The sequence below is a fragment of the Nansenia antarctica genome (assembly GCF_963989245.1).
Source record: "Nansenia antarctica genome assembly, chromosome: 3".
Taxonomy (NCBI): Eukaryota; Metazoa; Chordata; class Actinopteri; order Argentiniformes; family Microstomatidae; genus Nansenia; species Nansenia antarctica.
The window spans coordinates 3,606,075-3,623,574 of NC_137688.1; the positions used below are offsets into that span (position 1 = coordinate 3,606,075).

Below are 17,500 nucleotides of genomic sequence, written 5' to 3' on the forward strand. Positions count from 1 at the left end.
ACGACGTCCCTCGCGTGTCTCCTCTCCTTTCCACTCTTTATAGTGGAAAACTTCTAATTATAGTTATTACATTATGATTATTATTATAGTTGTAATCATCATTTCATCAACAAATTGGAACGTTTGATGTTGCCTCCTGGCGTTTCGGAGCACGAGGGAGCGTCTGTAGTGACAGGCGGGTGAGTGACTTGTGAGGTCTTTTCCGTCGAGGAGACAGCGGCCATTTTGACGTGACCTCGCGAAGACAAGTAGGTGGTGGGCCGAGCGCATTTTTCGTGAAGTTTATCTATAGCAGTGGCGTGCAGTCAGGTGAGGCAGGGTAGGCAGTGCCTCACCCAGGCATTTAAGAAGAAAAAAAGAATATCAGTCTTTTAAAATTATTTTTTAATTATTTTTTTATCTAAAAAAATTATATATATTTTTTTAAATTTATTTTACTCATTATTCTTAACTTTAATGTGTTAAAATGTTGTTAAAATAAAAATAAATGATGTAAAATGTGTTGTTATAAAAATATAATGCATGCCCTGGCACCAGGAGAGTTTGCTCCCAAAGCTAGCTGATTGCTGATTGCTGGCGAGAGGCACCTGTGTGTGCGAGAGGCAGACTGTGCTTGTGCTTCTGTGCTATGCGAAGTAAGATAGACCAACGGTTTCGTAGGTTTGCGCATGCGTAGTCTGTTCTCACATTGTCTTCATTGATGGACGTTGAGGCACCGTGCAGGCTGCCTCTGACAGCATGATTGACAGTTTGCGTTTGGCTTGCCGTAGCGGCATTCCAGTCCTCTGCTGTTCGCGCCGCGGTTCTACATTTCCACAGCTAACTTGAGATCAGCATCATGGATATCCAACAGTTAAGATAATGTAGGCTATTGCGTGCCGGTTCAAATGCTGTAAATCCTGTGTTGTTGATGCAGGTGAATTTATATTGTCATTGAGCTGTTTTGTGTGCTGCTGTAAATCCTGTTGAGATGCACGTGAATGTAGGCAATGCCATACAGGCTGTTGCGCTACGCTATGTGTAGTTATGAGATAACAATACATGACATTTTTGACCAGCTATTTGATAGTATAGTATATATGGGCTATGTGATTGACTTTATAGTATAGTATATTAGCCTACATTACATTACAGTCATTTAGCCGACGCTTTTATTCAAAGCGACTTACAATAATTGCATTTAACGTAGGAGTGTACTGCTTTTTTAAGGCAAAATGAAGAATAGCAAACTAAAAATACAGTATAGCAATATAGCAATAGCAATAGCATAGAGAAGAATAGCAAACTAACAGTACAATAGGTGCTTGAAGGATTCTGGTAGTAGGCCTACTTCTTGAAGAAGTGAGTTTTGAGCCTGTGTTAAAAGATATAAGGGCTATTGATTGCCTTTATATTATGCACTATGCCATTTGAAGTCTGGCTGCTGCGTTAATCGCATGCTTTTTTTTAAATAGCTCACTGCCTACCCAGCCAATGACCTCACTGCACGTTACTGATAGTAGTAGTATAGTATATAGTATATATAGTATAGTAGTATAATAGCCTATAGTAGTAGGCCTACTTCTTGAAGAAGTGAGTTTTGAGCCTGCGTTAAAAGATATAAGGGCTATTTGATTGTCTTTATAGTATGCGCTATGCCATTTGAAGTCTGGCTGCTGCGTTACTCGCATGATTTTTTTAAATAGCTCACTGCCTACCCAGCCAATGACCTCACTGCACGTTACTGATCTATAGAGTACACAATGTTTTACATACGATATTAAGTAATTCTACTAAGTCTAATACAATTTGTTGGCAGCTCTAGTTATGTCGGATACTTTCACAAACGTATCTTTTAATCGTCTGTCTGCTCAGGGACATCGCTGGTCGCTCTCGTTGATAAACCAATCAGAATTCGAGTACGGCTTCATTAGGACCCCGAAATGTACTGGCTGTTTACCCTAGCAACTGACTGGATGTTACCCCTAGCAACTGACTGGATGTTACCCCTAGCAACTGACTGGATGTTACCCCTAGCAACTGACTGGATGTTACCGCTAGCAACTGGCTGGATGTTACCCCTAGCAACTGACTGGATGTTACCCCTAGCAACTGACTGGATGTTACCCCTAGAAACTGACTGGATGTTACCCCTAGCAACTGACTGGATGTTACCCCTAGCAACTGACTGGCTGTTAACCCTAGCAACTGACTGGCTGTTAACCCTAGCAACTGACTGGATGTTACCCCTAGCAACCGCGGGGAAAAGGTGTCGTTGTGCTAAACAACGCAACCTGACTCTCCCTGACAACATCCCAACAGCCCCAATCAGTAGTTGTAGTTGCCGCTGTCAGTTTTTCCCCGCTGACAGAGGTTCTCCGTGCCTCCATGTCTTAGTGACGGATTTACTACCCTGTGTGTCTTGACTTTGCTGTGGTTTTAGTGCTGTTTTCCACTGTGAAATATCAGGGTAATTACGTCCATTAGCTGTCATTACCTGGGGTGATCCTCTCTTACAGAAGGCCTTTGTTCTGTCTGGCGGGGGGGGGGGGGCGATGTGGGGTGTTGTGGTGGCAGCCTCATTGATTTAAACCTCTGCTGTTTCCTGAGAGCTGCCTCTCAACTCCCGCCAAAAACCTAGACGTGTGTGTGTGCGCGTGTGTGCGTGCAGTATTGTAAGCACATTTGCACACACGTACATTTGACAGAAGACTTGCCACAGTTTCAGACTCATTTTCTGTACAGATGGTGTGTGTGTGTGTGTGTGTGTGAGTGTGTGAGTGTGTGTGTGTGTGCGTGTGTCTGTCTGAGACAGGGAATGCATCCTGAAGCCTCTCATGATGTTCACGTTTCATACCAACACAACAGGGTGTATGTGTGTATCTGGTGTGTATCTGGTGTGTATGTGGTGTGTGTCTGGTGTGTATGTGGTGTGTATCTGGTGTGTGTCAGTCACCAGATCCTGTTTACCCCTGCCTGCTTGACTGATTAACAGTATAGATCTGCAGTCCAGGCCTCAGCGTGAGACGGAGTGTGTGCATATGCGTGTGTGTGTGTGTGTGTGTGTGTGTGTGTGTGTGTGTGTGTGTGTGTGTGTCCAGATCTGATACAGCCTCAGCCAAGTGGACGTCAGCGAGCCTCAGGTTCATACTGGACATACTGACACCAGACAGGAAAACAGCTCCTCTGGTCAACAGACCCACCTTCTCTCAAGATGCTGTGTGTGTGTGTGTGTGTGTGTGTGTGTGTGTGTGTGTGTGTGTGTGCGTGTGCGTGTGCGTGCAGGCATGCTTCTACAGTATAGTGTGTGTGCGTGCATGCCTGCTTCTACAGTACAATGTGTGTGTGTGTGTGTGTGTGTTGGAAGCGGGTGGAAGACAGTATACTGTAACTCATCACACTACAGTAGCTTCACTCCCTGTTTCCTCTGGGTTAGGGATGAACAGGAGAGGAGGAAGGGAGGAGGAGAGGAGGGGTGGGGGGGAGGAGAGGGGGGTGGGGGGGGAGGAGAGGAGGAGGGGGAGAGGAGAGGGGGGTGGGGGGGAGAGGAGAGGAGGAGGGGGAGGGGGAGGGAGAGGTGGGTGGGAAGGGAGGAGAAGAGGAGTGGGAGAGGAGAGGCGGGTGGGGGGTGGAACATAGGAAATATATTAGGAAATATCACAAAGCCACACGTTTTTCCATTTCATGTGAAGACGATCATTTCTGGATGTCTTGATGACGGGAGGCCGGGGGGGCAGTCTAACAAACACTCTGAGGGAGTAAACCAAGCGGCCTTGACCTTTAACTGAATAATTACACCACCAGAAATTGATGGTTGGCTAGTCTGAGAAAAAATAAATCTGTTCCATGAATTCCCTTTTTCTAAATAGTATTTTTCCTACTATGCTCAAAGATTCCTCATAACTCTCTAACTCTCAGTCTTAATGGAGTTCCACTGCTTAAAGAAGGCTAGCTCCTCTCCTCCTCCTCCTCCTCCTTCACCACCTCCACCTCCTCCTCTCCTCCACCTCCTCCTCCTCCTCCTCCTCCTCCTCCACCTCTTCCTCTCCCTCTTCTCCCCCCTCCCCCCTCCCCCTCCTGTCAGAATAGCGCACCAGGCTAGGGCTAAAAGCAGAAAGTAGGACAGAATCCTCCAGCCACCGCCAACCACTCTCATCAACCTCTGGGACTAGAGGAGAGGAGGGGAGGGGAGAGGAGAGAGGAGAGGAGAGAGAGGAGAGGAGAGAGGAGAGGAGAGGAGAGGAGAGGGGAGGGGAGGGGAGGAGAGGGGAGGAGAGGGGAGGGGAGGAGAGGAGAGGAGGGGAGAGGATAGGAGAGGAGCAGAGAGGAGAGGAGAGGAGGAGAGAGGAGAGGAGAGGAGGAGAGAGGAGAGGAGAGGAGGAGAGAGGAGAGGAGAGGAGGAGAGAGGAGAGGAGAGGGGGAGAGAGGAGAGGAAAGGAGGAGAGAGGAGGGGAGAGGAGAGGAGAGGAGAGGAGCGGAGAGGAGAGGGGGAGAGAGGAGAGGAAAGGAGGAGAGAGGAGAGGAGAGGTGACTACAGCAGTGTGACCCCCCCCCCCCCCCCCCCCCCCAAGAGGCATCCCATAAGTGCCGATATACAGTATAACAGCACTGGGACAACTCTCCTTTAACTACTGTATATGTTTCACTCCGCCGCACAGGTGTTCTACTAAATGGCCGTTAATTAGATTGCATGTTTGTGTTCAGGTTACTAGGCAACAGTCCAGTTGAAGTTCAGTTGCTGAACAATTTTTTGTTGGCGGAGCCAAAAAAAATGATTAAATAAACCAACAAATCATAATCTGTTGTATATCACAGCCATGCTGATATTCAGTATAACAGCACTCCCTTGTTTCACTAGAAGAGACAGAGAGAGAGAGAGAGAGAGAGAGAGAGAGAGAGAGAGAGAGAGAGAGAGAGAGAGAGAGAGAGAGAAACACAGACAGATCCCTTCTGAAGGGGCTCACTGCTGGAGTGTTGGTATTAAAAAAGGCACTGTTATATATATATATATATATCCTTCTAGAAAGAGGCCTCTATGGACTTTACTTACTTTACTTAGAAGTCGGGGGATGAGAGAGGAGAGGGGAGGGGAGTAGAGGGGAGGGGAGGGGAGGGGAGGGCAGGAGAGGGGAGGAGAGGACGGGAGAGGGGAGGGGAGGAGAGGGGCGGAGAGGAGATGGAAGGGGAGGAGAGGAGAGTAGAGGAGAGGTTAGGAGAGGACAGGAGAGGAGATGAAAGTGGAGGGGAGGGGACGGGAGAGGAGTGTTCTCATCTCACTACAGTGTTGTTAAGCGTCCTTAAACCTTCAGCAGTACACAACACTGATGTATTTGTGCCTTTGGGTCTTATCTGATGCTCCTCTGGAGGCTGCGGGGCTAGAACAATATTGTTGGACAGTTTGGGGGCAAACAGATTCCAATCTCAGTTTTATATATTGGTATTGGACGCTTGGCAGTCTGACTTTTCTGCAGTTGAGCAATGTTTAGTCTCGTCAGCAGACAGGTGATTTAGTTCTTCTTGCTGTGCAGGGCGAAAACATTTCTCCGTTGTTTGCTGTTGTTGCAGTGATATCACTCTTATATTATCACTCTTATATATCAATCACTCTTGTAGCTCAAGAGAGGGGCATTCCACAGTAATGTTTAATGAGAAAACAGAAACAAACAACATGTGCTCTTCTCAAGAGGTGGTCCTCTGTGGCTCAGTTGGTAGAGCATGGATGTGTGGGATGTGTTTAAGGCTCTGGTGAGAAGGGATGTGGGGATGATAAGGATGTATGCGGGGAAGGAGACATTTGAGAAGGTGTTTGGGGAAGGGAGCACCTTTATACTGGGGGCGGCTGTGTCTCAGGAGGTAGAGCCGCCGTCGAATGATCGCAAGGTTGGCAGATCGGCGGTTCGAGCCCCGGCTGGCCACATGTCGAGGTGTCCTTGGGCGAGACACTGAACCCCAAATTGCTCCCAGTGAGCGGGGCCGGCCGGCGCCTTGCATGGCAGCTTGCCGCCGTTGGTGTGTGAATGTGTGTGTGGATGGGTGAATGAGAGGCCGTTGTAAAGCGCTTTGGATAAAGGCGCTATATAAGTGCAGTCCATTTACCATTTATACCCTATGATATTGATCCCCATTCGTTGAGGTTTATTTTGTAAATACTGATCTCACCCCGACCAGCCAGGAGAGGAGGGGTTCCCTCTCTGAGCCTGGTTCCTCTCAAGGTTTCTTCCTAACAGGGAGTATTTCCGTGCCTCTCCCTGGCTTGCTTTTCGACAGTGACATTTACATTTTTGTCATTTAGCCAAAGCGACTGACAACAAATAGATTTGTCAAAGTAAGTGAATCATCTATCCATCAGTCATCACAAGAAAAAGTAATTTATGCCATGACCAGCGGCCATTGGCAGTAACCACGCTAGAAGTACGATTTACATTTTATTAATTAATTAATTTTATTTATAGTACTGGCGGGTAGTGGGGATGAAGAGGTCTTTAGGAGGGACAGTTAAGATGTAACCTGAAGAGATGAGAGGAGGTCTTCTCTCTCTCTCTCTCTCTCTCTCACTCCTTCCCTCCTTCTCCCTCTCTCTCTCTCTCTCCCTCTCTCTCTCTCTCTCCCTCTCTCCCTTTCTCCTTCCCTCTCTCTCTCCCTCTCCTTCCCTCCCTCTCCCTCAGTCTCTCTCTCCATCTCACTCCCTCTCTCTCTCCCTCTCCTTCCCTCTCTCTCTCTCTCTCTCTCTCTCTCTCTCTCTCTCTCTCTCTCTCTCCCTCTCTCCCTCTCCCTCCCTCTCTGAAAGTCCCCTGGAGATTACCACGGCAATGATATTTCTATCCATTTCTGTAAACAACACAGTCTGTTGTTTACATCGTTTGTATCGTTCATGTTGGTAAACACTTTGTGACAAAACTGTAAAAAATATAACTACATGTGATTGATTTATTGAGGTACAATACTGTTCATTCCTCCACCAGAGCAGGAGGGAAGCAGGGATTACTAAGTCTAAGTACCCGTAGCAAGATTACTGGCTGACAGCCGAGCAGCGCGCGTGTGTGTGTGTGTGTCTGAACTTGGTTGCATAGTAGTGTGTGTATCATCATAGGGGTTGTGCAATGCACTTCAGAGAGCGCAACGAAAACATTGCGGGTTAGATTCTTAATTCCATTTCACACAAAAAAGAAAAGATCTTGAGACATGTAAATACAGAACAGGCGTGTGCACGTTTGTGTTTATGATCCCCTGAGCAAACAGCTGTCACGTCTTCTAACAGAGGATCACCAAGCCTGCGGGGCGATTGGGAAGTCGTTTTTCTTTTCTTTTTTTGCTCTCTCTCTCTCTCTCTCTCTCTCTCTCTCTCTCTCTCTCTCTCTCTCTCTCTCTCTCTCAGAGAGAGTCACGGAAACCTGCTTATTCTCAAAACCTGGAATTACCGGTTGTTAATTTGGTTATAGGTAGAACTTCCAACTGTAGGAATGACCCCCCGGAGATTACCATGGCGATGAAATAGATCTGTTTTCATTGGCTACGGCACTAGTAAGTCGGAGTCGGAGAGGGAGAGAGAGGGAGAGGGAGGGAGGGAGGGAGGGAGAGAGGGAGAAAGGGAGAGAGGGAGAGAGAGGGAGAGAGAGAGAGAGAGACAGAGAGAGAGAAAGGGACTTCAGGAGGGAGAGAGAGGGGGCGAAGGAGAGGGAGAGAGAGGGAAGGGGAGGGAGGGAGGGAGAGGGAGGGAAGGAGAGAGAGGGAAGGAGAGAGAGAGAGACTAGGAAACTGCTGGCTCTCTGTCCTACAGTAGGGTTAGGTTAGTCTCTGTCCTACAGTAGGCCTGTCATAGAGGAGCAGGTCCAGGGGAAGCAGATGGAGCTGGTGTTGTGATAACCGTGCGTGCAGACGCAGGTAGAGATGGTGGACTTTGTTTATTTTGGCACGAGCCATCAAGTCCATTCTGTCACAGTGTTTTTATTGGGCGGTTATCTGAACAATGGTAGGTGAGCAGCTCTGACAGTTGACATCATCGTCGGGACGTTTTGGTGCTAGCCAGGTTGGAAGCCAAGATATGTCAGAGCTCTCGCATTGCTCATGCCCCTTGGTTGTGTCGAGGAGGAGCTGGACATTTTCTTGGAAGTGAAATATCGAGTCTCGAGCGACTCTGTTCCTGAGGGGACCAGCTTTTCTCAGACTCCTCGACGATAATCTAGGACACGGAAGTCATCAAAGTGGACCAGGCTTTTTTCAGATGTGTTCTTCAGAGTGTTTTAAGTTAACCGATGCTTGGGAAAAGAGCAAAAGTTTGCTTTTGCTTACTTAAAGCGGTTGTTTTTTTTCTTTCTTCTTCTTCTTCTTCTTCTTCTTCGACGGAGTCTTTCTTCCTCTTTCCACGAACACAACGAACGAAACAACAAAGTCCCGGAAGATGATGAAACTCGGATATGAATCCATGAGAATAATCGCTGGTGTTTAGAGAGAGCGCCAAAGGGCTCCGCTGGGAGGGAAGTAACAGAAAGAAAAAAAACATGAAAAAAAAAACGTAACGGAATCTCTTTTGATTGTTTGTGTGAAACAATGCAGCCTCGGAGCGGACATGCTTGCGGGGCCGCATTCCTATGGTCGCAACAAAGGCGACGCATTCCCCAGTAGGCTAGCGGGGTCACCTCAGATGACCCTGCTGCTGCGGTTGGGAAACAGAGATTGGTCGGTCGGTCGGTCGTCCAGAGCTTACCAGATAGTCAGGGGGGGGGGGGGGGGGGGCACTCTGTTTTTAGTTTTTCTGGAGTGGGGGCATATGGTCACACTCCATATTTGTCATTTTATTGGACAGATCTAGTGAAGACAGACAGGAAAGTAGACAGACAGGAAGGAGAGAGAGAAAGGGACTTCAGGAGGGAGAGAGAGAGAGAGAGAGAGAGAGAGAGAGAGAGAGAGAGAGAGAGAGAGAGAGAGAGAGAGAGAGAGGGAGAGACAGGAAAGTAAGGAGAAGAAGGGAGAAGAAGAGAGGACATGTGAGCAGGGCATGAGCCGGATTCGAACCCATGCCAGTATGGGCGTATGTATGTGGGCACTGTACAGTAGACCGCGGTGCTAGACCGCTGGACCACCCCAGGCCACGGGGGGAGGGGGGGCACTCTCTAATGAAGTCGTCCTCAACCTCCTGTAGTTTCTGTTTACTTACAGTTACATTGACATTTCAGGCATTTAGCAGACGCCTTTATCCAAAGCGACTTACAACAAATACATTTGTCTAAGTAAGTGAATCATCTATCCAACAGTCATCGTAAGAAAAAAGTTATCATTGTTAGGACCAGGGGCCGTTGTGCATTGTGTGTCTGTGGCGCAGGAGGTAGAGCTGCCGTCTAATGATCGCAAGGTTGGCAGATTGGCGGTTTGAAACCCGGCTGGCCACATGTCGAAGTGTCCTTGGGCAAGACACTGAACCGAACTCAAATTGCTCCCAGTGAGCGGGCCGGCCAGCGCCTTGCATGGCAACTTGCCGGGAATGTGTGTGTGAATGTGTGTGTGAATGGGTGAATGAGAGGCCGTTGTAAAGTGCTTTGGATAAAGGCGCTACATAAGTGCAGTCCATTCATAATGCTAGAAGAAGGAAGAATGAATATACATACATATATTTACAGTAGACAAACTGGGGAGAGGGGATGAAGAGTTCTTGGGTAACACTTTACATTTCATAGACATTATGCTTACTACCAAGGTAATAACTCAAACATTATTACTATGCAATTACAATGTCATTACTGTAGAATGTAGATCATTTATTGGACACACCAAAGTGTTTTTGACTTCTCTTCTCTCTCTTGGTACGCTTCCAGTTTGACCCCCTAGCCTAGTTTTCCATTACGAAACTTCCGAAGTCTGTGAATTGTGAATTCAATTAAACCCGTTTCTCCAGGTTTTACTAGCATTAATCCAGGTTTTACTAGCATGTTAGCTGGGTTTCCTACCACAGGTCCCATAGGGCTGTGTTGGCCCAGAGGGCTCTGTGTTAGCCATCAGGCCCCCCACACACACACATAGACACACACACACACACACACACCACACAGACACACACACACACACACACACAGACACACACACACACACATAGACACACACACACACACCACACAGACACACACACACACACACAGACACAGACACACACACACACACCCAGACACACACACACACACATATACACCACACACACACACACACACACACACACACACACACACCAGACACACACACACACACACACACCACACACCCAGACACACACCACACACACAAACATACACATACACACACACATACACACACACACACACACACACACACACACACACACACCCAGACCATCAGGCCCCTGGTCTCACCAGGCAGCAGACCTCCCTATGAGGGTGAGGTAAGCCTGGGTGTGTGTGTGTGTGTGTGTGTGAGAGGGAGAGAGTGAGAGGGAGAGAGAGAGAGGCAGACAGGGAGAGAGACAGAGAGAGAGAGGCAGAGAGAGAGACACAGAGAGAGAGACACACACAGAGAGAGAGAGAGAGAGAGAGAGAGAGAGGCAGAGAGAGAGACACAGAGAGAGACACACAGAGAGAGAGAGAGAGAGAGAGAGAGAGAGAGAGAGAGAGAGAGAGCGAGAGAGAGAGAGAGGCAGAGAGAGAGACACAGAGAGAGAGAAACACACAGAGAGAGAGAGCGAGAGAGAGACAGAGGGAGAGGGAGAGGAAGAGAGAGACAGAGGGAGAGGGAGAGGAAGAGAGAGAGAGACACAGAGGGAGAGGGAGAGAGAGAGAGAGAGAGAGAGAGACAGGTCCAGGTAATGAGAAAAACTGATCAGTGTTCAGGACCTGCTTGGTTCCAGCCAGAACCTCCAGACCAGGAAGACATAATGTATGTTTATGGGTCAGCCACTCCACAGAGGACACCAGCCACTCCACAGAGGACACCAGCCCCTCCACAGAGGACACCAGCCCCTCCACAGAGGACACCAGCCCCTCCACAGAGGACACCAGCCCCTCCACAGAGGACACCAGCCACTCCACAGAGGACACCAGCCCCTCCACAGAGGACACCAGCCCCTCCACAGAGGACACCAGCCACTCCACAGAGGACACCAGCCCCTCCACAGAGGACACCAGCCACTCCACAGAGGACACCAGCCCCTCCACAGAGGACACCAGCCACTCCACAGAGGACACCAGCCCCTCCACAGAGGACACCAGCCCCTCCACAGAGGACACCAGCCACTCCACAGAGGACACCAGCCCCTCCACAGAGGACACCAGCCACTCCACAGAGGACACCAGCCCCTCCACAGAGGACACCAGCCACTCCACAGAGGACACCAGCCACTCCACAGAGGACACCAGCCCCTCCACAGAGGACACCAGCCACTCCACAGAGGACACCAGCCACTCCACAGAGGATACCAGCCCCTCCACAGAGGACACCAGCAGGCAGGCAGACAGGGAGACAGGGAGACAGGGAGGCAGGGAGACAGGCAGACAGGGAGGCAGGCAGACAGGCAGACAGACAGGGAGGCAGGGAGGCAGGCAGGCAGGCAGGCAGATAGGCAGGGAGGCAGACAGGCAGTGTGTCTGTGTTAAACGCACGTGTGTGGTGTGCGTGTCTGGGTGTGTGTATGTGGTGTCTGTGTGTGTGTGTGTGTCTGTGTCTGTGTCTGTGTCTGTGTCTTTGTCTGTGTGTCTGTGTGTGTGTGTGTGTGTGTGTGTGTGTGTGTGTGTGTTAAACGCACGAATCAATCTTTACTGCATCAGACGATTAGAGGTCCTCAGCTTTCACATCTGTACGCTACGGCAATAAAAGTCATATTTTTAGCTTCCTAATAATTTGCCTCCGGGGAGCAGTTCAGTTCTCTGTGTCTGGGCAGACAGACCGCTGCAGGGTAGCAGTGTCTCAGTAGGATGGTATGAGCCAATCATCATCTGTCTGTCTGCGATCTCAGGAGGAAGGTATGTGAGGGAGTGAGAGCACTGCATTGTTTGTGCCCCTCTTTTTGTTCTTCGACAGTAGAATCACATTGCAGTTGTTGTTTTTTTCTGAGTGGGGCAGTCATATTTTTTCATTTTATTGGACAGATAAATTATAGTGAAAAGATTGAGTAGTAAAATAAAAAGGAAATAAAAGAAAGTATAGGGGTGTAATGAATTTTTAGATTACTAAATCTAAATGTCTTTGTAGGACAATCTACTCTGTATACTGCATTTACACCTAGATTTCGGGCAGAGAAGTGGCGAACAAGCAACGCCAGCGTCCTCTCTGGACCGGCATTTGATGAAGCACTGTGATATCCTGGTGCCCTCTAGCACTCCTGTGAAGGACTCTGCTGCTAGCCACACCAAGGCACAGACAGACAGACAGCACGCAGACAGACAGACAGACAGACACACACACAGACCGCACGCAGACAGACAGACAGCACGCAGACAGACAGCATGCAGACAGACAGCACACAGACAGACAGCACACAGACAGACAGCACGCAGACAGACAGCACACAGACAGACACAGACAGACAGCAGCCAAGACAGACAGACAGCACGCAGACAGTAGCCAAGACAGACAGACAGACAGACAGACAGACAGACAGCACGCAGACAGTAGCCAATACTACATTTCCACTAACACATTTCTCCAGATACAGTATATAAAAAACCCACTTCTAGACTGAAGCTGTACTTGGGTCTCACTGTCGAGTCTGAACTGGACAAGGTCCCGTCATCGTACAGTATGTTAGTCTGCCAAGCTGAGAATGGCAAAACTGTACTGGATATTAGGAAGCAATTATGGAGGGCTGCTAATGTGAACCATGTGTGTTTTTTTGTCAGGTTCATGGTTGGACCTCACACACACACACACACACACACACACACACACACACACACACACACACACACACCACCAATAGAATGTCGTCTCTCATCACTTTTGGGAGCCGAAGGGGAAACAATGGCCAGCTCCCAGTCCTCTGCCACGGTGTGAATAGTAGTTGTGAATATGTGTGTGTGTGTGTGTGTGTGTGTGTGTGTGTGTGTCAGCACGCTAGCTAGGTCTGTGTTCCACAGGTACACACAAGACACACACACACACACACACACACACACGGACACACACACGCAGGCATGCACACGCACAAAGATACACACATGACACACGCACTCATGCACGCACACACACACACACACTCATGCATGCACACGCACACACACACACACACACACACACACATATACGCATGCACACACACAGATACAAACACACACGCACGCACACATGCAGGCATGCACACGCACAAAGATACACACACACAAACACTCATGCACGCACACACAAAGACACACGCACACACACACGCACACACACGCAGGCATGCACACGCACAAAGATACACACATGACACACGCACTCATGCACGCACACACACACACAGACACACACACACACGCACGCACACACGCAGGCATGCACACGCACGAAGACACACAAACACACACACACACTCATGCACGTACACACACACACACAGAGACACACACACAAGCATGGCACGTACTGTATAATCATCACACACCCACACACACACACGTCAGCATCAGGCAGCGTGCCTAGTCCGCCCCCAGCACAGATCAACAGACACACAACCACACACACACACACACACACACACACACACACACACACACACACCCCTCTCTGCCATACAGCAGTCCATTTCTTTTGTACCTGATCCAAGTCTCGGCGAAAGAGCCAAGGAATTGACAGAAACACTCACCAGGTGCCCCCCCCCCCCCCCCCCCCTCCACAGCTGTACAAACACATGTTACGAGACCGGTCAGCGAATTGAATCCCTTAATTGTTTTGGCTCTGAATCGAACCGTCCATCAGGGTCCCACTGTTTTAAATGGCTGTTATGACTTTTAAACGGGTCCGCTGCTTCCCCCCTCGCTGCAGGGAGTCTGAAGGTGGTTTGGTAGCGAGGACAGATTGTCTCAGTCAGTGATGTGGTCATATTAGAGTTTAGGGATTAGAATTAGTTCGGTACTGTGTGTGCTCCTGATCCCCCCCACTGTGAATGACTAGACTGGTAGGCAGTGTGTGTGTTTGTATGTGTGTGTGTGTGTGTGTGTGTGTGTGTGTGTGTGTGTGTGCATGCGTGCTAAATACGACAACACTAGTGCGCTAGATCTCAAACATTGAATGCATTCATATTTTTGCTAACAGAGATGTCTTGTAGGACAGTCAAGACGACTTCAAGTGTGTCGAGCCACAGATGGAACACAATGGCAAACTCAGACTCACCCTCACGCAAACCTACAATACGAATACGTGTCTTCTCTCCAGAGAAGACAGACAGAGGCCACCAGACAGTAGATACACGCTATTAGCAACACCTGTACACCTTCTCATTCACGCAGGTGGTGGTGGTGGTAATGTGTGTGTGGAATTGAGGCTGTTGTTGAGACCAAAAGGGAGGCCCTACCCCAGTATTAGTATAGTAGTGTTCCTAATAAAGTGTCCGGTGAGTGTAAATCCCCAGTGTCACTATCAATTACCCCCCGCCCCCCCCAGGGGAGCTGGAGGAGCCGGGCAGGCCTGAGGGAGAGCGTTAGCGAGGGAGGGATGATGGAGGGATGATGGAGGGATGATGGAGGGATGATGGCAGCTTACGTCAAGCTGATTAGCACAGCAATGCTGTCAACGAGAGGAGGACGACTTGATACACTAGTTCCTCTCATCTCTCTCTCTCTCATCTCTCTCTCCCTTTCTTCCTTTCTCCGCTCTGAAGTTGTTTACTGGAGTTTCCCTACGCGAAGGGAAGCGTTTGAAGCCCTGGGAAACCAAGGTTACCATGGTTACCAAGGTTACCATGTTTAAACAGTTTGTTTCTCACTGGAGGGGCTTTCTGTTATCTGGAGGTTGATGGGTAGATTAGTAGTTTGATGTGTGTGTGTGACCTCTTGTACTTTAATCCTCTTCGGTTGTCGGTTGGGTGGTTCTTTGTTTTTGTTTTTCCTCTCTCTTTATGTTACTGTTGTTGCAAGATGTTCAACTTATCTCTTTTGTAGTGTGACTGTGAACTCAACTAGGATGGAAAAGTCCCTTGTTTTTGAAGACTTGGGGTCAGGAAGGAAGTTAGGGAAGGTTGACAGAGCGTCTGGTGTTTGGTTGAGTGTCGCACCGAGGAAGGAACACCACCCAGGAAGCTGACGAGATGTTTGTGCTTCTTGTTTCCCCAACCCAGGCGGTCACGGGAAGATGCTTCGGTGACAAGGACTTCAGGGGAGGGCTGGAGAACGGGATCCTGCTATGCGAGTAAGTTCTCACCGTGTCTGCACCTTAGCTGTCCCTCCTGAAGCCTCTCCTTCCTGCTGTCATTTGTGTTTAGGAGACACATTACTTTGTCTGGGGGGTATTCCATCAACGTTGCTATCGGAAAATCCAGGCTTATTTTTGATAAGTCTCAAAATAAGGCAGTTGTTTTGTTTTTTTAAGTCTCACGGGATTTATCAAAGTAAGCCTGGATTGTCCTTTAGCGACATTGATGGAATACCCCCCTGGTCTTACATCCTATGTTTTAATATGTTATTGTTGTTTTATCTTGACCAAGTACTCGTTTTTTAAAATGTTATTAACGTTTTAGTTTATTTTATTGTTGTCAGTCGCTTTGGACAAAGGCGTCTGCTAAATGCGCTAAATGTAGAAAAAAACAAGTCATATTTCTTTTAAAAGTCTCTATTTTCCCACCGTAGACTGGTGATGTTGTTAGTTGTCAGTTTCTGTCAGTTAAAGGGACAAATGAAAGCCAAGCTAAGTAGCATCACATATTTGAAGTCCTTGACTCGTTCCCTTAGCGTGTAAATAGCGTGTGTCCTCCGGCCGTCCTGACCGTAAACATGTCAGCCACATACAGGACTCTGCCACAGAGGGGAACACCTGTGTGAGCGTCCACACGCTCTACTCTCCTCAGAACATCCCTCTGCTTTCAGCAGGACCGTAATTCTGGACCGTAAAAGTTATATAGCGCCTTTTTTGCTGCTCCAAAGCGCTTTACAACGGCCTCTCATTCACCCATTCACACACACATTCACACACCAATGGCGGCAAGCTACCATGTAAGGCACTGGCCCGCTCACTGGGAGCAATTTTGGGGTTCAGTGTCTTGCCCAAGGACACTGTGACATGTGGCCAGCCGGGGCTCGAACCGCTGATCTGCCAAACTTGTGATCATTAGACGGCGGCTCTACCTCCTGCACCACAGCCGCCCCTAACCCCTGGTACTGTACACATACGCCCTGGGGTACATTTACATTTACATTTTTGGCATTTTAGCAGACTCCTTATTCCAAAGCGACTTACAATCGATACATTTGACTAAGCGAGTGAATCGTCAATCCTCCAGTCGTAGCAGGAAGAGTAATCTAGCTCAGGCCAGCGGCCGTTGGCAGTCGTCGTGCTAGAGGAAGATATTTCGTTTTATTTTTTACCGCAGTACTACTTTCATTGCGGGGCGTTTGGGGGTGGGGGGAGGGGGGGGGTAACCAATGTTTCCATACGGTATCAAACACGTGTTTGACTTTGTGTTCGAGGTCGTTCATCATTCCATGTTCTCCTCATCTGGGCTCGGCTCCCGCTATCAATAACACCCTTCACACAAAAACACAGTTTCTCTCTCCGCCTCCGACAGCACTCAGCGCAGTAAACCCTTCTGTCAACACGCCCCAGCTCCCTTGCAGCCCAACACCTAATCCTCACCTATCTGCTCCATCTACAGTCATCCATCTACAGTACTCTACTCATCCACTCTCTTACTGTTCTCTCACACACCACCAGTGTTTGTGGTCGTATCACATTGTCCTCCGAGGCGTATCATAACACATCATAACCCCAGAGATGGTTATCGCAGGGTGGGTTATGTCACGTTGGCCCGGGGGTAAGACAGGAACTGAGGAGGGGGGGGGGGGGGGGAGGGGGGCTCTCTCTGGTCCGACATTCCTCCTATGGAACATCAATAACAGGACCTAACACACACACACACACACACACACAAACACACATACATACATTTGTGCACCCCCCCCCACACACACACACACACACACACACACGCACACACACAAACAGACAGACACACAAACAGACACTAGCATGCACGCGCATGCCGAGCGTGCATACACACACACACACACACACACACACACACACACACACTCACACACACACCTTCCCGGGAAATCCTTGCACCTCAGGAGGAAGTGGAGGAAGTAGAAGAATGTGTCCTTCATGTCAACACGTCTCAAAACAAAGGCTGGACCTGCAGGAAGTGTCTCTGCTGGCTCTCTGACACTTCTGCACTCTTTGTTGTGGACTTTTATGTCTTCTAGGGGGTCAATAAGGGTCAGGTGGAACATTACATTACATTACGGTTCTTCAACAACTCCATTGGCTTCCCGTTAAATACCGCGAAATCGACTTCCAAATTCTGCTCCTCACTTTCAAGGCCCTTCACAACCTA

The 17,500-nt window shown here is 48.8% G+C and overlaps 1 protein-coding gene across 1 annotated transcript in view; it reads left to right on the plus strand.

Moving 5' to 3' along the window:
- The window catches only part of LOC308153208 (LIM and calponin homology domains-containing protein 1-like), a gene marked incomplete at both ends in the record, with an annotated part of 130,386 nt that overhangs the window by 43,204 nt on the left and 69,682 nt on the right, over positions 1-17,500 (plus strand). The window contains 1 exon segment of the mRNA XM_080526294.1: positions 15,230-15,300. Coding sequence (XP_080382420.1) covers positions 15,230-15,300 — 71 coding nt within the window.